The 13791-nt window shown below is 45.0% G+C and overlaps 1 protein-coding gene across 3 annotated transcripts in view; it reads left to right on the top strand.

Annotated features, from left to right (window-relative positions):
• The window catches only part of AVL9 (AVL9 cell migration associated), a 69369-nt gene extending 60502 nt beyond the window's left edge, over nucleotides 1–8867 (top strand). For all 3 annotated transcript variants that reach the window (XM_062179250.1, XM_062179249.1, XM_062179248.1), the window contains 3 exons: nucleotides 1562–1615; nucleotides 2115–2203; nucleotides 5542–8867. In XM_062179250.1, the coding sequence (XP_062035234.1) occupies nucleotides 1562–1615; nucleotides 2115–2203; nucleotides 5542–5657 (259 nt within the window). In that variant the 3' untranslated portion in view covers nucleotides 5658–8867. The remainder of the gene's footprint in view (nucleotides 1–1561; nucleotides 1616–2114; nucleotides 2204–5541) is intronic.
• The last annotated feature ends 4924 nt before the right edge of the window (nucleotides 8868–13791 follow it).

Below are 13791 nucleotides of genomic sequence, written 5' to 3' on the forward strand. Positions count from 1 at the left end.
ATGGCAACTTGGGAAGTGTTGTGGGTGAGCTGGCAAAGAGCGTTTTTTGGAGAATGTGTCTGTTAAGCTTTGTGTCATCTATCAAGGAAAATAACGAGGCCCAGCACCAGTGCTGATGAATTTCATCATCACGCTTGGCTGCACCAGAAAGCTAGATTGTCATAGAGAATGAAAAGGCAAAGCCACTTTAGTAATATTAAATGAACGGGCTAAGATTTCCAAGACTTCTCCCACACTGACTTACAAGGACTGTGTTCTGAAGCATGCTGAAGGGAAACAGATGTGAGCCCGTTTGCGGGGGAGAAGCTCAGTGGCCACGCCCTGAAGGCAGCTCTGCTGTAGCTGTCAGCTGTCATCCCAGTCTCTGCATCTGGGGCCTTTGACTTGAACCGGCTCTGCAGATTTTAATGCAGGTCCTTAAGAGGCTTAGTTGGAACGAGCTTTTAAAGGATTGTAAAATAGTGGTTAGAAAAATGTGTAAGGAAATTGAGGTCACTGAGGTTGAAAAGAAGGCTGAAGAAGGCCCTTGTAAGTAGGGAAATTATGCAACCATGATAGCAGATTTGCAACACTTTCATCAAATTAAAAATAAAAGGCAATAGTCTTCAGTCATTATCACAGAGTGTAATTTAGACTAATAGTAATTTCAGTTCCTAAAGGACAGCTCTCTAAGTTAACGTGCTGCTGACAAGTTTCATTCTTTAGATACAACCTTTCCAGGAACATAGAGAATGATTAAATGATCCTTTAATTTATTCAACACTGTGATTGAGGAATCCAGAAAATGGAAGAAATGTTACATTGCTTACTTTAGCCCTTAGAAGTTTGTTGTCATTTGAAAAACCATAAACAGCATTTGATAAGTAGCTGTCAGTTTCACCCGGATGCTTTCTCTCCTAGACCTTGAGAGAGAGACCCAGGAGGATGAGATGAGTTTGGTATTTATTGACCCTGTCTTTTACAGTGTAACTGTGATCAAGTTGCTTGTTGTTTTGTTTTGTTTTGTTTTAATATACTTTTCTCCTTTTGTACAATGGAAATAGGGAAGTAAGAATAATATAGAAAGTACAGATTTTGCTGAATCATCTACAAATCTTCACATGATCAAGAATAGCACACATTTATAAGGTGTCTAGGATCAAAGTATATCTGTGACCATGGCCTAAATCAGTGACTCACCCAGGGCAGCCTTAAAAATGTTGATGCTTGGCTTACATCCCAGACCAGCTAAATCAGAATATGAGGGTAGCATTAACACAGCATGCCCTGCCCCCTCCCCAATCCAGGGGTTCGCACTCACACACACATTTGTTTTATAATTGAGGAAACTGAAGCTCAGAGGGTTAAGTAATCTCTTTGGGATCTCACAGCTGTAAGTGGAGAGCTCTGTTAAAGCCTCATTTCCTTGTATCAGGTTCAGATCACTACCTCCCAGCCATGTTACCCCTTAGAGGTTTACTAATATTCTGATATTAGTAAATATATATCTTCTGATAATAACTTTATTTTTTGCAATTATTGGTGAAATACTCATAGGCCAAATTCAAACTTTGTTTTGCAGCCATCCATTTCAAGGCCAGTACTCAGTGTCAGACATGAAGTTAAGATTCTCACAGTGAGTACTTAGAGAAAATATGGGAAGATTCTTGTTTGAATTTAAGCCATGTGTTTCATTGCTAATTGGGAATTGTATTTCTCTACTTGATACACTTAGGCTTCAAATAGTAACCAAATATGTGCAGAACATTCTCTAGCTCAGCAGTGTGTATGTTTAAAAATGAAAACACTGCTGTTCCACAAAGAATGGTGTGAACTACTAACAGAATCTGCCATTCTCTTTTTGGTGAAATGCCTTTAACAAAGTGTGACTCTTAGAAGATGTAACCATACATCCTTATGTTTTGGCCACTTTTTGGTTCAACTGGATGTTCCTTTAGTATATTTTGAAAGTTCATATGCTTAAAAGATAAGTAATTTATTCATAACAAAAAAATGAATAGTTGATCTCCTTTTCCCAATAGTTCTAATTTGGGATGGTTTCAGAGTAGTTAGTGTGTGTTTTGTGTGTGTAAGATTTTTTAAAATTGTACTTAACACTTCTTTTCATTACTCAGTTCTGTCCAGAACAGTGAACGTGGCAAAAAAATTGGAAACGTCATGGTCACAACCAGCCGGAATGTTGTACAAACAGGAAAAGCTGTGGGTAAGGCATGCCTTTAGCCAGGAACACACTAGAATTCTAACACACTTGTTTTCTATCTTCATTATATAACTGATAAAAACAAAGTTATACAGATCTGGGTACACATAAGAATACAGAAGTTTTTAAATATTTTGTCTTATTCATTAAAAAACTGATATCCTGTGTCACAAGATATCAAAGGTCAGCAAATTTCGCCACACCTGATGGAGTGTGACAGAATTTTCTGATAGGATCTGTTCTGATTGAGGCTTTGGAGTTTTTCTACTCCATTCTTCTTACTGACCATGTTTTTTATAAATAGCAGAGACTTGTAATAAAGTAGGCGTTAATAGCTGCTGCCTTTCAATGTAGTATCTTATAATGAAGAAAATGCATGAAACCAGCAGTTGGCTTTTTGAAAAAATCAGCATTATTTACAAAATTTTTACACATTGATAAAGAAAATATACAAATTATTTGTTGGGAATGAATGTGGAAATGTCACCATAGATCTCACAGACATTAAAAGGATAATAAGAGAATATTATAAACAACTATACTACTACAAATTTAACAGCATAGGTAAAATATTACAGAAACTCAGAAATTGTATTATCTCTCCATTCTCTGCTAGCCTGCATGGTTTCTGTGGAGGATTCTGCTGTCTAATGAGAATTCGTTTAAAAGTGACCTGGTACTTTTTTCTTGCAAACTCTAGAATATTCTTGTTGTGCTTTTAAAAATGTGTTGTGGTGAGGTTCTTTTCTGATCATGTCTCTTTGGGGTCCTAGGAGCTTCCTGTATTTGGATGTCTGTATCTTGCTTCAAATTAGGGAAGTTTTCTGCTCTTGGTTCATTGAAAAGGTTTTCTAAGCCATTCTTTTCCCCTTCTACAGGAATTCCCAAAACTAGTATCCCAGAGATCCCAAACTCTGTTTTCATTCTTTTTAGGTTGCTTTCTTTTTTGTTTTATGTGACTGAGATATTTCAAAATATCTGTCTTCAAGATCAGCTTCTTTGTTTTACTTGATCAAGTCTGCTATTAAGGCATTCCAGTGTCTGACTGAGTTCTTGATTTCTAATATTTCTGTCCAGGTATTTCCAGTATCTCTGTCTCTTTGCTGAGTCCCTCATTCTTGTCCTTTGCTGATTTCCTCTACACAGCTGTGTGTCCATACGCTCTGTGTCTCTTGGAGTAGCCCTTTAATCATTCTAAGTCCTTCTCAGGCATTCCACCAGTCTTCCTTCAGGGCCTGTCACTGATGGTGTTGTGTTCCCTTAGGGCATCATCTTGCCTTGGTTGTTCGTATTTCATTGTTTCTGCACATCTGGAGGATCGGTTGTTTCTATCACTTTTGGAAGATAGCTTTTAGAAAAAAAAGCTTGGAGGCTTTTTCCTGAAGATTACCTTCTATGTCTTTAGTTCCAGTTGGACTCCATAGTAAATAGTCTCCTTTTACATTTCTTTTTATTTTTCTTTTGCGATAGTGGCTGGTAGTAGTAGTAGGGATGTGGAGTGTTCCTGTGGCTCAGTGCATTTGCTGGAATCCCTGTCGTGCAGGTCCCCAGGTACCTCCAGAGGGATGGACTAGAGTCAGGAGCTTCTCAGATATTAACAGCCACTGCCCCATTACAAATCCCCACGAGTAGCACTAATGCTGGGTGGAGGAGGCGAGTCCCACAGATGTTGTCTTGAGAGAGTGGCTAGAAATTCCATGAGGTTGACTTTGGCTCTGGGACAGCCCACCAAGCAGTCCTAGGCCACTCCTTGATAAAATTTCAACCTTGAACATTGCAGTAGTACAAAGAGTTCACGATTATCTCTGATTCACCAGTTACTTACATTGTCCCCCATTTTCTTTGTCACATCAGTATATAAACTTAGCTGCTGCAGTAGGTTGACTAACCCATACTGAACACAATTCAGAAGCCTCAAACCCAGCTGATCTCTGTGTAGGTGTGCTTATGACTTCAACATTCTGTAGCTCTAGAGAGAGACTAAGATAACCCTAGACTCATTTATTTAAAAGACCAGCAGAACAGTGAGCCCTGCTGTGGAATTTGATGTATTTATTTCCATGCAGTGGTATATATTTGACTTATTTTGAATTTGTTTTTATTACAAAAATTCTACTCCATTTAAATGTATACAATGTAGATTGTTAAAATAGTGGGGGGTATGTTCCAGGATCCACAGTAGATGCCTGAAACCACAGATAGTCCCAAATCCTGTATACATAAAGCTTTTTCCTGTACACATAATTGTGATAAAGTTTCACTTATAAATTGGGCATCGTAAAAACAACTATTAATAAAGTAGAGAGCAATTATAATGAAAAATGCTATAATGAAAATGTAAACATGGTCTCTCCCAAGGTATCTTATTGCATTTTCACCTTTTCACTTAAAGGAGGCACTTTATGGCTTCTCTTTGACAAGTCTGAGTTGCCAGCGTCACTACACTTGCACTTCAGGGCCATTGTTAGGTCAAAGAAAGGTTCCTTGAATGCCAACACTGTGATCCAAGGCAGTCACTCTGCTAACCCAGAGGGCTGCTGAGCTGTAAGAGGTACCTGAGGCAGTGTGGGTACACCGGACAGAGAGATGATTCATGTCCCGAACAGGGTGGAAGAGGACGGTGTGAGATTTCAGAACAGTGCACCATTTTATATTCGTGAATTCTTTGGTTTTGGAATTTTCCCTCACTGTTTTCAGAGCAAGGCTGACAGTGAAACCACAGTAAGGGAGGACTGCTGTACCCACTTGTGAGTGATGCTGCTGCTGGCCATTATACTCTCAGGCCCAAGCCCTTCCACACTCCCTTCCTCAAGAATAGTGATTATCATGTGCAAATGAGCTCCCTTTAGCACCAACTTTTGAGGTAAAGTTCTTTAATACAAAACAGACCTGACACAGGTAGAACTCTGTATGTTTTCCTTTAGTATAACATAGTTTTAGATGACAAAAGTAAATTTCCCTAAAACAGCCTAACTGCTCCACTCTAGATAGGATGTTCCTGATTGTCCACTTAGTAATTAAGGTACAGAGAGCAGGGATCACTTTTTAAGCTTTCCAAGTAATGCTAATGTATGGCCAGTATTGCTATCCCTGTGGGTACTAAACAGTTTGATAATTTCAGAATGCTTAGACTAGGCACCTACCCCAGGAAATTATTCAGTTTCCTATAAGACATTCACATGAAAAGGAACCATTTTGAAATTAGAAATGTCAATTATATTAGTAACTATGAACATACTGGAGTATTCCAGTGAGTTAACATTTATTAAACAGCATTGGTCTTTGATTGTCTCTTGACAAAGTGAAGACATTCTTCTTGTTTTCCCCGCCTCTTCACCCAGGCCAGTCAGTGGGAGGAGCTTTTTCCAGCGCGAAGACGGCTATGTCTTCGTGGCTTTCCACTTTCACCAGCTCCACCCCTCAGAGTCTCACTGAGCCGCCAGACGGGAAGCCCTGAGCAGGGCGTTGGAGGCCTCCATTGCTGTCTTAGGTTTCAGTGTCCCCTGTGTGTCTGCTGCTGCCAGACTAGTCACTGGCCACGGTGCACAGCAGGGGGACGACGCGTCGGACTGTGGACACAGACACTTGAGCCCTGTCTGAGTGATTGTCACAGGATGCTGGAGATGAAATCGTAGCCATCACAGGGACGGCTCTCCAGGTTGGGTTGAGATTGACTGCTTTTGTTTCATTCTGAGCCTGATTAAACGCACCGTGGACCTTTCCATCGATTTTCAGTTCTGACGTTATACATTTGTTTACTCTAGAAAAATTTTTACTTCTGTAAATTTTATCTTGCTTTGCTATTTGGATATCTACATGGTCGATGTAATTTATATTTGCTAAAATTAAGTTATATTATTATTTTAATTTCTCTCAAGTTGGCCCTAAAATGTGCTTATAAAGTTAAGTGGCCACGTAGTCCAGCCTTTGTTATTTCCCTGAATTATATGATGATTTCAAAACACTTATCATCTCACTCCTTCCCAAATGTGTGAAAGCTAGGGGCAGTAGCCTGCAGGAGGGGGTGGTGTTCCTTCCGAATCCTTAAGGGCCAGTTCTGAGGCCTCAGGGAGCTCACTTCCCTTCCCGTCCTAGCTGTGAAGAGGCTGTGCAGGCTGGCCTCGTGCTGGTCCCGTGCTGGAAGCAGCTGACAGGAGCGAGTCTGTCCAGCAGTCCTTTAGAGACCTGGCCGTGGCTTTTGTCAGCTCCAGTCGTGTTACAGTTTTTCGACAGCTTTTTTTAGCCCCATGTGTGTGCCTTCTAGTTCTTCTTTTGAGCAGGTTCCATAGGGTGTGTCAGAGGTACAGGTTTTTCTGTCGTATTCTCAGTTTTAGTCTTCATAAAGCTTTTCAAGGCCTTTGGCCTTCCTACTTCCCAGACTGAAAATCCCCCTGTAGTCAGGTCCTTTACTCTTGTAAAGGAGAAGCACGATTACTCGTAAATATTAAAACAAAAACCTCATCTTCGCGTGCAGACTAAAACTGCAGCCAGGCCATTGGTCACCTATTTCATAAAAGACATGTGATTTCACGTTAGCCGCACCTGTTGTAGAAGACGTCTGGTTTCACGTTAGCGACTGCACGTTTGTGCCATCCACTGCTGATCTGTACATAGCTGGACCTCACGTGTTTGCCATGCTCAGCTCCCATGTGCTTTCCAGGGGGACTTGGGGTGGGTGTTCTCAGGGAGTACTTACGGTGAAAAGGCTGCCTTTTGTGTAACAAAGGACACTTGGGGAAAAAATACCTTGTGAGCCTAATCTGTGTATTCTAAAGAATGTTGGTGAAATAAGGGGCCTGATGAAGAGAGACACTGTTTACACTTGACTGATCATTTAGGAAATGCTTATCTAAGAGGCTGATCCTCCTATGGCATGTGAAGTGAGCCGAGGGCGTCAGCCAGATACCCCTCAGTTTCCCCGTTTGTGTTCTGACACAAGTCCAGTAAGCCGAAAGCTGACTTTCCTTTGAGCATGATAGCATAAGAAGCTTCCGGTGATGATCAGTGGAAGGGTTTGATGTGAGGATTCCATTAATTGACTTCCACCAGGAAAGTGAACCTTGGGAAATCATATTTGAAGAAAAGGAAGTAATACCAAACACAGCCTTCAAAGGTACTTGAAACAGCATTGTGCCGAGACTACAAAGAATCCACTCTGGCCTCTTGTTCTGTGAGGGCACAGCATTAGCCAGGGCAGTCCTGTGCATTTGCGCGCAGTCTTTGCTTTCAGCCCCAGAAGGTTACAAGGCCAGGAGCCAGGAGCCCTTGGGAGGGGCAGACAGTGACAAGATGCTGGTTTTCCTCAGTCTGTGTGGTGTGCATGGTTGAGGTGAGCTCCCATCTCTCACTACTCAGAATCAGCTCAACCTATACTTTGGAATCCACTGAAATAAAAATAGCTACATGAAATTCACTTTTGCTTTAGTATTACTTGTCCCCTATTTGAATATACATATTATTTGAACTTTCTATTAATGTTTCTAGTTAAAATTTGACTCATAAAGTGGTCACTTAACTGGCCTTCAACCTAAAATGAATAATTTCAGGAAATAGAACTGTTGTCATAGAAAGGATTGGAAGAGTGTAAGTGTTCTTCCTGTAAGTATATCTTCTTGGGATGTGGAACTTTCAGGCAGGCCAGGCCATTGCCTGGTAGACAGGGGTCCCAGGGAAGCCTGGCCCCTTGGCCCCTGAGCCTGCACACTTCCGGCTTACATTCCAGGCTCCCCTGGCTGGCCAGCTCTGAAGCAGTAGCCTCCTAACCAACATAAGTTGAGTGTGCCGGCATCAGGCCAGCTTCTAGCATGTCACTGAGAACAGTGGGAGTGGTGGAGTGTCCACGCCACCCTGGCCAAGGCCTGAGGAAGCCACGGGGAACCAGCCTCCTCAGGTGTGCGGGCTTGCAGACTCCGGCTGTAGCCTGCTGGCGGCTTCCCTGCTTCCAGGTGACTCGAAAGGAGTGTTTGGAAGAAAACCTCTCATACGCTTGAATTCATCCCAAGCGCGAAAATGCCAGTGACGTAGGTAAGGAAGAGGAAGTTCAAGCTACTGGTCCTGGCCTCCATGGATAGAAAAGCTGCATGTCAGATAAAGGCCTAGAATTGTTTTGCATATGTAACCAATGTGAATAGTCTATCCCCAAATCCCATTGTGATCGCTGGCCCCCAAGCCCCAGAACAATTCTCATCTACTTGGGCTTCAGGAAACAGCAGGAAACCAGAGCACATGACCAGGCTCCCTCAGCCTTATCTGCTTTCCAAGTGCTGTAGTAAGCATTTAACATTTCTGAGGAGAACTTCCTTTGGAAAGCCGGGAAGAAAGCACATGAGCACGGAAGAGAAGTGAAAAGTTGCAGCATAGCCAAGGAACGAGGGAAGCACTTAGTCTGACCGCAAGTATCCCAAGAGCAGTGTCTGATGTACAGAGGTGTAAGAGTTCTTTTAGAAAGAATGAGAATTTCATCTGCTGGTTGGAGGTCTCTCGATGAAGCCAGAGCAGTGTCTGCAGGCGGGTTTTGTTCCCATCTTACATGTTGTGCAGAAAGTCAGGTGGAAGCCGCAGCCAGCGGCCCTCTGCCCTGTGGCCTTGGGATGAGTCGGGCGCCCTTCAGCGCTGTGAGGGGCCAGTGTCCTGATCCTCAGCCCCGGGAGCGGGTCTGCGGGGGGGGGGGGGGGGGGTGTTGCTGCGCCGGGGAGCCTGGAACCGTACTGGGGAGCTGGCTGGGACTCCGGAGAGGGCATCAGATTGCCTGCTGTGACCCTTTCCTCAGGCCACCACTCGGGGCCCTTCCCCCAGCCAGAAGCCCTTGTTACTTGAAGTCTGTTGTCATTCCTCATAGCATAATGTGCCACTCAAGTCTTAGGACTTTGTAACTGGGGAATTCTTCCATTATTTCCAGCATTCCATAGATACTTGTCTAAGACAAAAGGAATGTGGATCCTTACTCAAAAACATTTTATACACTTGCCTTCTAACTTTCCTTATGAAGGAGGATAAACTAGCTCCCTGTGTGGTAACTCTGAAAGTAAAAGATTGTGCATGTCTCTAAGGAGTAGGATATATTTTGTAAAATTCTAAATACATTTGTATTCCTGTGCTGTTGTAAAGTTTACCTTTTTACTTACGCCAATTAAAGATATAGAAACTATATATTTAAATCATGTAAAATGGAACGCAATTTAGGGGTTTTTGTCCAATCTTATTTTCCATCAGCTTACACACACATAGTATGCTGCTCAAGTTTTTTTCTGTGCAATATAAAACATTGGAACATTTCAGTCAGGTACTGAGCCAGAAAAGGTAATTGAAGTTTTGAGAAAGCTTCTGTCCTTAGAAAATATTTTGTTATTTTCTTGAAATACTAATATTTTATAGCTAGAAAAGAAAGGTGAAGACTTAGGTGTTTCAGGGCATAGGTTCCTACATTCAGGAAGCATCTGATTGAGTTTGTGAAAACATTTAATGGTTACAAAAATAGTAGAACTACTTGAGATGAAAGGTTTTCCACAAACCCTGTCTCAGAAGGTTTAGCTTAGAAAACCCAGGAAGTTTTCTGAGAAGCTTAGCTGCAGCACGTGTTTTGATCAGAAGGGTAGCTCCTCTTTGCTGTGATAGTTCTGTAGTTTGTACTAATTCTGGTTGGTTGCTGGTTTTTTTTTTTTAAGTGTTAAAATTATAAATCAAGTCTAATCATACTGAATTGTAAAACTTCTATTGTATATTTCTTAAAAAATGAGAATAAAATTACCCTGTTTGACCTGCATACATCTGTGGCTGGCCTGTCCTGTGTATCATCTGTGTGACTTGTGGTCCACTTAAAAGTTGGTGACAGTACCAGCATCGTTTGTTAAGAAACCAGCACACAGGAGCTGATGTTGTGGTGCAGTGGGTTAAGCCCCTCTCGGGACGCCAGCATCCTGTATCACAGCGCCGGTTCCAGTCTGGGCTGCTCTGCTTCCCGTCCAGCTCCCTGCCAATGTAATGCACCTGGGAAGGCAGCTGACGATGGCTCAAGTACTTGGCCTCTGCTACCCCGGTGGGAGAATCAGATGGAGCACCCGGCTCCTGGTTTCAGCCTGGCACAGACCTGGCTGTTTGTAGCCCTGGGGAGTTAAACCCGTGGGTGGAAGATATTCTGTGTGTGTGTGTGTGTGTGTCACTCTGCCTTTCAAAATAAATAAGTCCATCTTGAAAGAAAGATCACACAAATGAGCTGCAGCACCTCTTGCTCCCTTCGCCTCTGCTGTGGCGCTCCTGGCGGTCCCTCAGCTTTCACAGGGGTGACTTCCGCAGGAAGAGCACCTGCAGTCCGTGAGGCACAGAGGACACACACGGACGGGCTGGTCACGGTCGTGTCCCGTCACGTCGCTGCAGGAACCCCGCAGGGGAATACGACACTGTCCGAGCACACCATCTTGCCAGGCAGACTGGTAAGCTTCAGAACAGTCCATGGCATTTCCACCGACGACTCCTGGCACCTTCATGTATGTGGCCATAAATTGCAGTTCCCCGGAAACTGTCCTGACCCCCGGGGACGTGTGCTCCCTTTAGTGATGGGACGGGGGTAAGTGTAAGTGGGGATGTTCTCTGGTGGGGACTGTGAGAGCCTTGGCACTGATGAGATGGCATGAGGACTATAAGGGGGCCACAGGCACCCTGCTTCCTGATGACCTGCTCAGGCTCTGCTAGGGGGACACAGTGGGTCCCTGTCACCCCCAGGTTGAGGGCTGCCTCTGCTCCATTCTGTAAAGATAGAGGTCACTGTTACTGAGTCTGGTACCCCTGAAAGGAGCGTGGTTATGGAGCCAGTTCTCCCCAGCGAGCGCTGCTTTCCAGGTGTAAGTCCCAGGATTGTGGAAGCACACGGCACGGGACTGACCTGTCCAACTTCCGCATCAGAATCAGATCAAAATGGCTGTATTCTTCGCTCTTGATCCCACAAACATCTGCCTTTGGAACCACTAGTGTCCTGACATCACAACAACTAGGGATCAGATATTTTCATATTTTATCCTTTACTGAACTGGGCTGCTGTCCTTGTGCGTGTAGCTGTGGACCAGGACTGTGGGGAAATGGTGAAAATCGTTTGGTAAATGAGAGGAAGAAAGGAACATAGACATACAAAGTGATGAGGGGCCAGCCTTGTGGTACCGCTTGGGACAGCCACGTAGCACATCTGTGCCTGGGATCAAATCCTCGCTACTCCACACTTCAGTCCAGCTTGTTGCTACCATGCCTGGAAGGCAGTGGACCATGGGCTATGAACTTGGGCTGCTGCCATCCACGTGGGATACCAAGATGGAGTTTTTTACTCCTGGCTTCTGCCTGTTTACATCTGTGGAATGAACCAGTGGAGGGAAGATCTCGTCTCATTCTGCGTTTTGAATAAAATGAAAAAATAAACTTGTGATCAGGGGGGAAAAGTTAACAGCATGACAAGAGTATGTCTTATCCAAAATAACTTTGAACGTAACTGAATGAAATCCCTCAAAAGATACTGGGGCAGGCAGTCGGCACAGCAGTTAGGATGCCGCTTCAGACACCCCTGTCCCATATCGGAGTGCCTCCGCTGGGTCCCCACTCTGCTGCTATCCAGCTTCCCGCTCGTGCACACCCTGGGAAGCAGCAGGTAGTGGTTCAAGTGGTTGGGTTCCTGCCACCCACGCAGGAGAACCAGGTGGGGTTCTGAGCTGCTGGCTTCCGCCTGGCCCAGCCCTAGCTGTTGTGAGCAGCTGGTGAGTGAACCAGAAGATGGAAGATCAATCTCTGAATCTGTCTCTCTCCCTCTCATCACTCTGCCTTTCAAATGAGTAAATATTTTCTTAAAAACTAATTAAAAAATAGTCACTCCAAGAACAGTGGACGTTGCTGGGACTTCACCAGAGGCTGGCTTAGCAGGAAAAGGGACGGTGAAGTGCCTGGGCATTCAGGGAGGGCACCAGAGCTCCAGTTACTTCCTTTGTCCAAGCGGAGACCCAAGGGCACGGCGCCGCCAGGTGGCTGTTTAAACCTGGAGAAAGCTCATTTTGCCTTCGTGTCGTGTACACGCGGTAAGGGAGGAGTTTGTTTTAAAAGCCCACCCGTCACTACCATGTGCGTTTTCCTGTATGTTTAGTTCAACCTATGGATTTCTCTTTTGCAGGGGGCGGGAGGGAGGTCTGGCAGAATTTAACAGAATTTGCACATGGTCTGGGGAATGCTTGGGTCCAAAGTCAGAGTTTGAAAAGGAGCCTTTGCACCTGCGTGCTACTGATGGCCTCGGGGCAACAGTCTCTGCGCAGCACTTCCTTCTGAGGCGCTGTCACACCGTCAGGTCCATGGCCTGCGGCGGCTCTGGATAGGATCAGCCACCTGGAAACCAAAGTCGCCGTGCCTTCGCGCTGGGAATTCCCAGGTGAGGTTGTAAACGGCTGAGGACAAATGAGTATGTTCTGTGTCACTCACTTTATCGTCATTAAAACCCCACAACCAGCAGGACTGGAGGTTTTAAATCTTACATATTTGACAACCTCTGAAGTGTGTTTTCCATTCATAGATCTCTCACTTTGCGATTCAAAGCTTCATTTTGAGGGGATTCGTTCCACTCCTCTGACCATCTGTGCTTGATCCTGAGAATTTTCTTTTGGAGCCAGCTTTGTAGTAAAGTGGGTTAAGCTGCTACCTGCAATGCCAGCTTCCTGTTTGGGTGCCAGTTCTATTCCCAGCTGCTCCACTTCCCATCCTACTCCCTGCGAATGTGCCCAGAAAGGCAGTGCAAGATGGCCTGAGTGCTTGAGTCCATGCCACCCACGTGGGAGACCCAGAATGGAATTCCAGCCTCCTGGCTTTGGCCTGGCCCAGTCTTGGCCATGTGGCTTTGTGGGAAGTGAACCAGAGGACAGAAGATTCCCTCTCTCTAAGAGATCTTCCTTCTGCTGGTTCACTCCTCAGCTGCCTGCAACTGCCAGGGCTGGGCCAAGCCAAAGCCAAGAACCAGGAGCTCAGTGCAGGCCTCCCATGTGGTGGCAGGGACCCAACTCCTTGTGTCATCACTTGCCGCCTCCAGGGAGCGCATTAGCAGGAGGCTGGGATTGGAAGAGGAGCCAGGATTGAAACTGGCCACTTCCAGATCGGATGTGGACATCCTGTGCCAGATGCCCACCCCATCTTATTTCCTTTTGAAAGTTGTCACGTGACCCCTCTGAAGAGCAGACTGTTTCCAGTTTCTAAGACAATTTGTTGGGAACTCAAAACGGCTTTCCACATGGGCAGTGTTGCTTGTGGGAGCAAGGTCTCACCAGAAAGCCAGAAAATAGAGCACCAAAGTGTGGTTTAAAAGGTATTCAAGGGGCCGGTGCTGTGGTGCACTGGGCTAAGCCTCCGCCTGCGGTGCCGGCATCTCATGTGGGCGCCAGTTTGAGTTCCGGCTGCTCCACTTCCAATCCAGCTCTCTGCTTATAGCTTGGGAAAGCAGTGGAAGATGGCCCAAGTGCTTGGGCCCCTGCACCTGCTCCTGGTTCCTGGCTTTGGATCAGTCCAGCTCCAACTGTTGGGGCCAGTTGGGGAGTGAACCAGCAGATGGAAGATTTTCACTCTCTCTCTAACTCCACCTC

The sequence above is a fragment of the Lepus europaeus genome, chromosome 20 (assembly GCF_033115175.1).
Source record: "Lepus europaeus isolate LE1 chromosome 20, mLepTim1.pri, whole genome shotgun sequence".
NCBI lineage: Eukaryota > Metazoa > Chordata > Mammalia > Lagomorpha > Leporidae > Lepus > Lepus europaeus.